This window comes from Acipenser ruthenus, chromosome 11 (genome assembly GCF_902713425.1).
Source record: "Acipenser ruthenus chromosome 11, fAciRut3.2 maternal haplotype, whole genome shotgun sequence".
NCBI classification, from domain to species: domain Eukaryota; kingdom Metazoa; phylum Chordata; class Actinopteri; order Acipenseriformes; family Acipenseridae; genus Acipenser; species Acipenser ruthenus.
Window position 1 is genome coordinate 39,447,039 of NC_081199.1, and position 12,286 is coordinate 39,459,324.

General features: G+C 39.1%; 1 protein-coding gene across 2 annotated transcripts in view; it reads left to right on the forward strand.

Annotated features, from left to right (window-relative positions):
* Positions 1-7,135, forward strand: part of LOC117426884 (integrin beta-5-like) — a 43,415-nt gene extending 36,280 nt beyond the window's left edge. For both annotated transcript variants that reach the window (XM_034045047.3, XM_059033896.1), the window contains 4 exons: positions 442-542; positions 1,777-1,896; positions 3,093-3,259; positions 4,812-7,135. In XM_034045047.3, coding sequence (XP_033900938.3) covers positions 442-542; positions 1,777-1,896; positions 3,093-3,259; positions 4,812-4,907 — 484 coding nt within the window. In that variant the 3' untranslated portion in view covers positions 4,908-7,135. The remainder of the gene's footprint in view (positions 1-441; positions 543-1,776; positions 1,897-3,092; positions 3,260-4,811) is intronic.
* The last annotated feature ends 5,151 nt before the right edge of the window (positions 7,136-12,286 follow it).

The following is a 12,286-nucleotide window of genomic DNA, read 5'->3' on the forward strand; positions in this document are numbered from 1 at the left end:
AAAGGCAGAATTGTTCCACTGTTTAACACAAAACAAAGAGCAGAACTCATTTTTATCTGGAGACTTCATTTTCATGCATAACTAGGGATTAATGTGCTTATGAGTCAAATAATAACCCTGCATGTAAACAAAGACTGTATTGATAATATTTTGGTACAGAAAAAAAAAAAAAAAAAAAAGTGTAAGTATGCCAACTGGTTTGTTTTCAGATACATTTTTTATGAGCTTTGAATGTGGGCTGCTAAACAGTAATTTGCCAGTCTTGGCAAAAAATTAAGAAAATTGCAAACGACTGTAGCAGCTGCCGGTAAACTACATGTGAAAATCCAGCTGTCTGTTCACGCAGCATAGTGCTGGTAGTGTATGTAACTCTGCTAAGCGCAGCTCCTCGCATCTCTTGGGTGTAAACGTGAAGATGTGTCTCTCTTATCATCTTATCAGAGACTGCATTGAGTGCAGGTTATTTAACTCAGGAAGGCTTGCCGACAACCAGACCTGTCACAGACTCTGCACGGATGAGATCATCACAGTGGACACACTCAGTAAGTACAGTACTCCTGGGTGTCATCTAGAGGGAGGATGGGCTAGCTTAAAACTACGTTAGCGTTCTCTAAATACTGGTATTTCACATAAAACCAATTCATAATAATTACATTGACTGGACCCCTTTCAATGACTTTTTATAAAAATCAGTCAGTGTTTTAAACTAGATAGGCTTGTGAATATTTACAACTTCAGATTTGATATTGTTCAAATGATGCTGCTTCACCTGGGTCTACTGGCTTTCTCACCAGGAGGCCCGAGTTCAAATCTAACTGTGAAAACCACCACACAGTTTATAAGTCTGTGCTTGAAAGGCCCAAGGATATGTGGGAGTATCTCTGACTGTCACCAGTGGCAATGCTGCTGCCACTAAATTTAACAAACAGAAAAACTAAAGAAAGAGAACTACACAGAATCTGAAGTAACTTCTCTTGAATTCATAATGAAAGTCAAAGATTATTATTATTATTATTATTATTATTATTATTATTATTATTAGGAGGAGTAGTAGTAGTAGTATTTAAAAATGATAATACTAGTCATAATTTATCTTTATCATTGACATTTTAATTGCTATCATGTTCTGTTTGCTGCCCATCCCTTGTTCACATTCAGCTAGATTGATGCTCTGTTTGGATGTATGTACAGTAGTGGGTTCAGTGAAATAATAATCCATCATTGTGCTGTGGGAGCTATCATGCCATAGTAACTGCACACTCTGCCTTTTAGTTGTGCTGTTTCAGCCCCTGCATTCTCTGGCCTTGTGGTTGTGTAATGAGTGACCTTGTTTTGGTGTCTGAGAGTCTGTATTTAACTACTGGGCCTGAATTCCACTCTGCTCCTCTCCATACCAAGCCCAGCTATTTCAGATGTCTGACTCTACTTCTAATGGATGCCATATGTACATTCCGGAAACTTCATACATTGGGGGGGGGGGGGGGGGGGGGGATTCTTATTTCCTGTTATAATCAGAGCACCAAGAAAGTTAAAAATAAGAGAAGTTAATAATATATCTATATATTTCAATGTGTACAGATGAGAGAAGTGATTAATTCAGGAGTGATATTTCAGATTGAATAATGCAATGTGAAGGTTTGAGACGCTCCAGGCACGATCCTGCATGTGTGCTGTGCGTGTGCATGTATGTGTGTGTTTACAATAATGTGAGGTCACTTCCTGCTTGCTGTTTTTGTTACTGGGGGCTTGAAGTGTTTTGGTTTATTTTTCTTCCAGATACAGATGACCAGAATGCAGTTCTGTGCCTGTATAAAACTGAGAACGATTGTGTGATGAAGTTTACGTACTCGGAACACGCCAGCGGCCAGTCGGTCCTCGCTGCACTCAAAGAGCCTGGTCAGTGTCTGTAAATATGTGAAATGTACGGTGGCTCATTGAGGACATGGAGGGGGAAAAAAAGATTAAAAGAGAATTGATCTTGTGATCTCAACATAATGGTTTGAAATAATTGGATGCACCCTCCTTCATAATAAAATAAAAGTTATGGGTATATTAGTCTTGTGTGTAAGTGCATGTCTAGTGCATCCGTTATTTATATATGATATTTAATACTACCACAAACTAATTCCAGATGTTTTTAAACCAGTCATAACAGAAAACTGAGAATAACTAACATTTTATAGATTTCTTTAAATAAGACATTTTAAACACCTACAACTGTAACAGGTATCCACATTGCCAAGGGGTACTACTGTATGCTTTTTCCCCCATTGACTGAGCTAGTGAAGCAGTATTATTTCAGATCAGGGCTGGCCTTCATACCTTGTGATAAACATGCCATATAGTACATTTAAGCAGCTTTAATAATTAAGACCATAAATCTACATTACTGCCAACAATAACATTTTAAATGCAGATAATATCTACAGAATTATAAACATGTGTACATTGGGTCCAAACATCTGAACTGACCCTTATCTCTTAGACACTTCTATGAAATCAAATATTGTGTTCTGCCCGATGGCACTAACTGAAGTGCTGGTGGTGACCCAGATTTTGATTTGCTTTCCCTACAGCGAAAACCTGAATGTAGACTATGCACTCATTGTGCTTTCCAAGACAGTAGACTGGTTGTATTTTAGTATCCTTGCTTAATAACATGCGAGTGCTGAAATCTTACAGCCATGCAGCTGTTTACTAGTCAGAAGTACACACTCATAGGCTGCCTTTAAGAGGAAGTTTGTCAATGAGCAGTGCATATGACTGGGGGAGAGGAATCAAACTACATATCTATATATAATTAACAGGCAAACATAGCTTTTAAAGTAATATGATCACAGTTTTGAGGGAGTCTTAACTTCGCCATAAAATGTCACTTCGACCGCTGTGTTTCCTTTTGACAGTACACCACTGGTGACTCACAATGGCACAATTTTTGCTTTTAATATCTGTTTCTGGTAAACCACCACCCTGCCCTTCTGTCTGCCTCACGACTGCTGACAGTTGTCCTGACATGGGGATTGCGTGGCTGCCACGCTCAGGCCTGGGGACCGGGATGTGCAGTCATGGCACGTGTGTGTTTGTGTTTGCAGAGTGCGGCACTCCTCCGGACGCGCTCACGGTGCTCCTAGCTGTCGTCGGCAGCATCCTGCTGGTGGGCATCGTGCTGCTGGCGATTTGGAAGCTCATCATCACTGTCCACGACAGACGGGAATTTGCCAGGTTCCAGAGTGCCCGTTCCAGAGCCAGATACGAGATGGTACGAGTGGGGAAAGAAACAGCAAACACACTGCCAGCTTTCTTTTATTAATGAAAAACTAGTGGCAAACTACTCTGACTGCTCCTGTTTGCAACTACTTTGTGCTTTGTATATATACCATTACAATTGTCTTTCAGTTGGACTATATTGATATAAAGGGCATGTATCAGCATTTAGTAACAAGTACTATTTCAGGTTTTTTTTTTTTTTTTTTTTTTTACATACAGTTACTGTATTACTGTAATATTTGGTATATAAGTCAACACTCTAGGTGTTTGTTTTTGTTTTTTTAATCTTTGAAATCAGGAGGGGGAAGGGAGGGTCAGACTTGGGTACCAGTGTGCTAGCGTCCTGCGTGGGTCCTATTTTTACAACCCGCTTCCGACCCAGACCCGCAACCCGCTGCAACACCGTCTTCTTACCCGTGACCCAACCCGCTTTAATAAGACATGCAACCCGACCCGAACTTGCAAGCGTTTGTCCTTTACCTACTGCCTGTGCCAACTAACTCTCTCACGCTCTCATTCTAGTGGTCTGAATATATTTTAACATTGTAACATTAACTATCTCTACTTACTTTACTATAAAATACCTGTCTATTCCTTTCGTGCCACCAGTTGAAAGGGAGCTACACCTGTGCTTTCACAGAAAGTTTTGTGGCTGTTGTTTACAAAAACATAATGGCAGGTTTTACAAGCAACGAATCCAGTCACATGTTCATTATTTTCATTCGCTATGATTCCAAAAGAATTCCACACTTCTGTTATCGAACTATTATCCACTACGCGACATAAACCCTGCACTATCTTTTGTTTCACCTCGTTCACAAACATTTTTAATATCACCAAGCAGACGTGATAAAAAGATCTTACGACGTATCAAACAAGCGAGAACAACACTGCTTAGTCAGCTGACTGCTTTAGTGCTGGAAATGCTGGTACATTTACCTTTTAGTATGTTATTTGGGAAATGGTTACAGACGAGTCCGCTGAAAGGACAGAAAACATTTTAGGTGATTCAAATTAAGACCCCTGCGGGTACCCTGATGCAGGACTCTACAGTGTGCTGTATATGTGGGTGTAGTTTTTTGTGTGACTGAGGCTTATGAAATATAAAACAGTAGTTGCTTAAACATTATACATGCAATTACTGACAGTTGAAAAAGAAGAATTACATTGTAAACATATCTACATTAGATTTCAATAGAAGAGTGGTACTTTCCTGTAACATCAAGCCCAGGAATGGTGCAGCTTGTGCACTACATTTTACGGCAGAGATCTGTCATGCTCTGTTCTATGTGACTGCATTGGGGATCATCACAATGTGTTGAGCCCTTGTGAAAATGGTCTGAAAGTCATTCATATGGATTCATATTCATCAGTGTTGCTTTATATTACTACCCCTACTTGTGCATTTTAATTACAAGCAAAATAAATGTGTACATTTGTGTAACCCAGTTGTTTTAACAGCAGCTAATGAAGTAGAACTCAAACTCTCTTGTGGTCTATTGTACATTCTCCCTGTAATGCTTTCCGTTTCTTTTCTGTTTTAGGCATCCAATCCCCTGTACAAGCAGCCTATCTCTAGCCATGCTGTGGAGACTGTGTTTAACATGCAAAACAAGTCATACAATGGCACGGTCCACTGATCTGCTGAAGGAAGAAATCAAGATGTACCACAGTGAGGACCAGAGTGGTGCAGACAGTGACCCAGATGCAATATTGACTGGAAGATATATTCATCTGTGAAGAGAATAAAATAGCAAAACTACAGTCTAAGGAGTTAGAACATGATGGCATTTTGAAAATGTCCAGTGGTGTGCACTGTGCAGTTGAGGATACAAAACCAAACTGACAGATTTGCTTTTCTATTATTGCTTAATCTGGAGAGGAACATATTTAACCCTTTATTTGCTGTGCCATATTGTAGAATTCTGGTGTAGTCTGGGATACAAAAAAGGGTTGCAGGAGTTGAACTTTCAGACAGTGTATTCACTGAAACGACACATGCTTTTGCATGGGGGGGGGGGGGGGGATGATGTGGAACAAAAGGCTTGCTGGAAGTATTTTGTATACATTTTACCTGTTTATTGGACTTGAAAGGAATGGCATGCCTAATTCTCTTGTTACAGTAGCTTGCCCATTCTGCTGTGTAAACTATGTTAAATGACTTGTAAACATTATTAGCAATGATATGGATTTTGCTACAAACAGCAGGACATTGTTTATTATATACATTATACAGTATATTTTAATTTTTGGAATGCATTCCCATGCAACAGCAACAAGACCATGCATTTTTCTATAATAGCAAGTAATTGTGTACTTATTTTTGTGCATTGATATCCCTAATATTTTATGGAATTATGAAAAAAGAACTGGCTGATTACATCAGCGTTTTGGTACTAATGTAAAATATGTTTGTTCTTTTATGTTTTGCACACAAGAAATATTGGGTAATTGCCATGTATAATTGGCATTGGTTTTACATTGCAATTGGAGTATGATTACCTCTGCACTATGATGTTGCCTTATTTCGATCTGGTAATTGTCTTGCCTTGTCGTTTCTGTAACTCTGTGAGTGCAAATGAAATCTAGGTAACCAGTGTACTCTGAAGGTGAAGGCTGGCATTTCCTGATGTTAGAGCTTTAGTTTCTTAGAATAAGTCTTCCCCCTATTCCCATCACCACCCAAGATAATAAAATGTAGTACATAGCAGATATCTGGAGTCAGTGTTGTTAAATAAAATTTGGAAGGACCTGGTATCTACAATGCCACATTAGTATCTCATTACAAATGTACAATCAGAAATGACGCTTCAGATTTCAAAAACCTGTTACATTCCTGTTACTCTAGTCTATTACATTTCTGAAGATACATCATTGGAACATATATAGGTCATTTTATAACTTCAGATATAACTCCACTTTTCAATGCTGTTGAACCATTCCTTATCCAATTTAAATGTGTTAATAAGTGGGTCAAATAAATGATCCCTAAGGGGTAAAGACCCATAGAAAGTTCTGCTTAAGCTTCAGTCATGAACTTTCAAATCAAGGACAGTTACTGACCCCACCTGCTGAGTTAGACTCTTTCCAGGTTTAGCTTTTGAATGATTCTCTGACGATTCTGTTTTAACCAGATCTCACCACTATTCCATCATTAAGCGTTTTGGACAGACTTTTTTTAGACTTGCACAGATGTCCTCCTCCGCTTGCCACCCACTCTGGTGAGACGTGGTACATGTGCCATGCATCGTCATTTCCTTGCATGCCTAGACTCCCCTGGGGCTGGCGAGCCAAGTGGAGATGACAGTGGAGATGGGGTGCAGGCATGGCTGTAAAAACACTTTTTAATTCTTCATGGTTATCAGTTAGATTCTAGCCCCAGATCATAAACCCAAAAGATGTCTGTTTGGAGAGGCTGTGGAAAATGGGTTCCAGCGGCCCGAGTGTGCAGACGTGTACAACACAGATCCAGCATCATGGTTGGCTAGCAGAAAGGGCATTGGATGTCAGTCCCTCCAAGAAGCATAGGACTGAATGCCATTACAATGACTTGACTGTGTCTCAGGGTTTACAGGCATAGATTGCAGGAAAGCTTCTTAGAAGTAGGACTGAGCAATTAACTGCATGAATTCAGAAATGTTTTATTTGTTTTCCTGTGCTTTTATTGTGCATGCCATCTTTTTAGGTTGTATATGGTTATACTTGCAAACTAAATTAGACCCTGAATTTATTTATACGACATGTCGAACCAGAGAAGTTCCTGTTTCGGAATCTCTGTATCGCTGTGTACTTGTTTCTTTTGTCATGCTTGTGATCCCTCTGACTTCAATGCGGGTATCATTATACAGGAGTAAAGTGTCCATGCTAACGAGTTGTCTGATGTATGGTAATTAATCCGCTGGCCCCCTCACATCTCCCCTGTTGAGGACCCTGGGTAAATAAGGGTATTGTCAGAAAATAATCCCCATGATACGAGGGGTGTGTGTGAAAGAGCAACTGTCTGGATTGCAGCCACCACTCTACTCTGTAGCGGTTCAGGAGCTAAACCCCCAGCAATTACTCAAAACCGCAAAACCCAATCCTAACATTACCATCTTATTTCATTTCTACTTGCTCTTTGAGATTCTATTTAGTGCCATCTACTGGTAAAGGCAGGCTAGTGTCTCTAGGTGCCAAGGTTCTATTTTTGTTGTTTCCTGACATCTGCAGCCCTCATCGTACACTCTGCCAGTCCTCAGTCTTCACACTTTGATTCTAACCAGTTAAAGCTACCAACATGTGACTTGTGGATACAGAGAACCACCTTATACTTAAAGCTTCCTGTAACCACACACGCCCAAATACTTTGCACTTATTACTTTTATAAGACTTAAGTTATTATCCGTGACTTCACTTAAAATGTGTTTTAAACATCCCTATTGCAACACAAATGGAATTTCTTTAACCAGGCATGTAATTGGTATCAATAGTTCACATTGTTTTAAAGTCCTTGTCTGAACCCTGGTTTTGAAGTCACTTGCAGCAGATCCATTGTGTGTAATAACATCTAACAATTAGTGTTAATTCCTAACAATTGTAGCAATTTTAGAAACGCAGGAATTAGTAAGACCAGATGCTAAAATGAGGAAGCATGAAACTTTGTCTCGCATCTAAACCTTAGTTGACATTTTGTCTATGTAGCAGTAGTTGGTGTGTTTTATGAGCTGCACCTATCTAAGTGCTTACAGATGAACGCAAATGCTGCAATGTACATTTTGAATCAGCCTGTCATTTATGTGTCTCTGTGTTTCGAAGCATTGACGGAGTGTAGTTTTTCGTGAGCTTTTAGAACATGGAGTTCTGTATAGGCAGTGCAGACCAATCATTTGGAACAAAATTTATGTAAAGCATCTGCTGTCTCAATTATATATATATAAACTGGCTACTGAATACTGAAGCTATTATTACCAAACATTGTGTTAAGTGGTTCCACTGCAATAGTATTTGTCTTAAGAAAATTATATGGCTTAATATGCAGTGTTTTACATCGGGTGTTTCTGTCGTTTCCTCAAATACCTCTGCTGACTTGCAGGCAGTTGAATCTTTAAAACGACAACAGCTGGAAAATACCTGGAAAACAAACCCAACCACATCATTTTAAATGACTTCCCGTCCCACGAGAGCCAATAGCTGCTGCCAGACGCACCCGACCCAGAGCTTCTGGCTCTGGACATTGGGAATTGTCAGGAATTCATTCATAAGACCAAGTTTTGGGTGCAGTGAATTCTAGTAAGGCATGCACAGTAATACACAAAACAGGCAAAGTGCAGCCTGTAAGATCATGCTTTCACTAGTTAAGCATGTATTTTGCTACTTCAAAAAGTTGTTTTTCTTTTGTGTTTTTTTGCAGGGGTTGGAAACAGCACGTTGCTTAGACAGTCCCTCCCTATGTACTGCACCAGCAAAGTTTACAAAGTAGTCCCTAGCTACTGCTTAGATTCACTTTGAGACCTTAACCACGCCTATATTATTGCTAACTCAGCGTGGCAGACAAACAGCAAATTGCGTCACACCCAGATGCTATGCTTTTGTGACCCGGTGAACTACATTTAAAACTGCGATTGTTAAGTGTGGTCTAGTTATCTGTGAACTGGGAGAATGCAGACCTGCATTTTTACTGTTTTTAGGGATCAGGCATGCAACTCTCCAGGGAAATGAAAGCATACCCTTTTTGAATGGTAATGATTTGAAGTTGATTGAATAGAATGAGCTGTGCTGCTCCATATAAAATAAGTGTTGTACATACATATTCAGCTGATCCAGATCAAGTGTATCTGTGACTTGCTGGTGAAATTATTCCCCGTCTAATGTCGCACTGACCGACTTGCAACCTGCCAGGTGAAATTAGCATTTAACTGGAACAGAAGAACAGGACGTTTTGGTGACAGGTTGTTTTTCTAGATTTCACCAAGCGTTTTGCTCTCGGGTGCTTTTCTAATGAATACCGTACGAGGTTCCTCCAAAAACACAATTCATTCAGAGCTGTTTTGCAAAGATCACATTCTGCTTACTTTGGCTTAAAATGAGCCAAAAAAAGAAAAAGGAACGCATTTTTTCAGTTATTATTTTAGCTCAGAGTTACTTAAAACACTGTAAGAATCTCATGAATAGATCAAAATGTTAGGAATTAAAAAAAAAAAAAGTTATGAAAAAAAGTTGGACAACGGAGGGTTTACATTAAAAATGCGTTTAGTTTTTTTACGAAAAAAATAACAAATATGTTGAAAACTAACTGTTTACATTAAAAAAAAACAAAGTAAAAAAAAAACTTGGTTTGTATTGATGTTGCTAAACAAAATAAAGCTCACTTCATGAGTAAACACCCTGCCCCCACTTCGTTCTGCTTTGGGGGTTACTAAAAGGTACAGCAACTTGTTTTCCTTCAGATTAAAAGCTCATTATAATGCAAATGCATGTAGCAGACTATGGCCTAGTTCCCATGTTAGGCTCACAATGAGAATGAAGTGGAATATGCATCTCTTCATGAAAGCTTGTGCCCGGAGAGTCATTTGTTCACGCCTGTGATTTGTAATACTGGTGTGTATGTCTGCCCACAATGTATATACCGGGCCCTCAAGTTTGGAACATATGGCATAAGTGGTTTATGAAGTGGCTGTGTGGTCCAGTGGTTAAAGAAATGGGCTTGTAACCAAAAGGTCCCCGGTTTAAATCCCACCTCAACCACTGACTCACTGTGTGATCCTGAGCAAGTCACTTAACCTCCTTGTGCTCCGTCTTTCGAGTGAGACGTAATTGTAAGTGACTCTGCAGCTGATGCATAGTTCACACACCCTAGTCTCTGTAAGTCGCCTTGGATAAAGGCGTCTGCTAAATAAACAAATAATAATAATTCAAATATGTGTTACAAGATAGCCTTAACTGGAGTCTAAAGAAATGATCTGGCTAATCCAGTCAACTGTGTTCCAGTCACTCTGTGGTTGTCTCTGCATAAGGAAAAAAAAAAATCAGAAGGGGAATACAGAGCTTTGTGCCAGTTTGTCTTTCTTTTTCAAAAACAAACAGTTATTTCAAATTAGTTAATATTATTTGAGAAAATGATTCTACTGTAATCTTGAAATAAAAAGCTTTTTTGGCAGTGTAGGGTTAGGGCAGTATTGATTCAGCTGCATCCATTCTACGTGCCTGCTATTATATTCTAGAATATACATGGAATATTTCCTTTTTAACAGCAGAAGAGCTGCGTACATACCCATAGCTGGTTCTCGTGTTCCCACCCCCTGTAAGCTTAGAGGTAGCCAGTCTTGTTTTGTAAACACAGTGGATTGTGTTGTGTATATACGGCATATAGATTACAGAAGCTGTAATACATCTACATGGGCACCTGTCAAAACACGCACACACGCACCAGAATGTAGAATTGACTAAAGGCACGACTTAGTGCATGACAGTCTGTGTGCTGCTCAACACAAAAGGAGTTATAACAAAATCAAGGTATGATTCACAGATATGATCAATTCAAGATGTAGCTTTTTATAAAATATGACGCTCTCTCTACCTCGTACATTACAATTAAACACGCATCAGGTAACATTAAAAACCTTTTCAACACGTGACACCCAATCTTGGTTGTCTGTTCCAGTCAGTAATTATTTATTTATTTATTTATTTTCCCTGTATTCAGTAGGCATTTGAAACAGACCCTCTATTGCCATCTAGGTGTTTTCAGTAGAATAGCGATCAAATCGTGATTGCAATGCAGACTGTGTACAACATGGATGATAATTTGTATATGGGAATGGTTATTTTGTCAATCCGGAATATTTCAATCTAGTTTTATTCATTTAAAGATTAGTGTTGCCATCATACCTGTTCAGAACATTGTGGCTTTTGTTAGTGTTCCGCTTACAGAACACTGTAATTGTTTTGTTTACATGTAAGTGTTTTGTTATTCCAAAAATACTGTATACAATTTGTAATATATACTACTGTGAGTCTACTATATTATATTCTGATTATTTAATTTTAAATGTAACTTTAAATTCATGAAAAATAATAAAATAGAAAAACCTGCACAAATGACCCTGTAAAACAGAACTGAGATGCTGGATGGATTTGGTGCCCTCTGCTGGACAGGGGAAAGATCCTGATCATGATAAACATGAATTTGGAAAATCAGTATTTAAGCCTATGGGTCTACAGCTGAAAAGCTGACAGTTCTTTTATTGTTTCTCTAATTTTAAATCTTTTACTTGTATCGAACAAGTAAGCAACACAAGTCAAGGCCTCTCAAGCATTCAGAAGCTGTTTGTTCCTCATGTTGTAACTTGGAGTCAATTACAGGAATCAGCAGCTTTGAGAATAAGCTCTGTGGTACCCTAGGAAAAGAAAATGTTAGGGATTTCCTCTGGAATGTTATTTTAACAAAAGAGCAACAGGAGGAAAAAAAGAGAACCGCTTTTTCTTTGGCTTCACTAAACTACAGCAGGGCTTCCAGCTGATCATCACAACCTGGAAGTGATAGGAGTTAGGAAGCACGATACCTGAAGCTGGCCTATAGGGAATATAAGCTACATCTAAAGCTCGTCCATCGAAAGTAGAATGCGCAAGCAGGGTGAACTGTTGGATTCATGTAATAGAGTCACCAAACAATCATATTGTATTAGAAAACCAAACCTGTGTTGTGGGACTCTATACTGTAGCTTTAATACTGGTACTGTGGATCTTCCAATAGACCCAGAGATGCTGTGAGCTGCCAGTGCTGTAGAACTTCCTTGTTCTCATAAAGGACGCTGCTGTCCGTTGTACTCCCTCTGTGGGTTGCATTACAGAAAAGGATGAGCACTACAAGCCAGCTGGGACACAGTACGAACAAGCTAGCAAGTGTAAAATGACTCTGAACTCGTGCAGACAGCTCGGATTCAAACCTTTGTTTCTTTTTCTTGTCCAACTGCCCCTCGTAAAATTCTCTTTTGGTAAGTATTAGTATTATTTATTTTCTTAGCTGATGCCCTTATCCAGG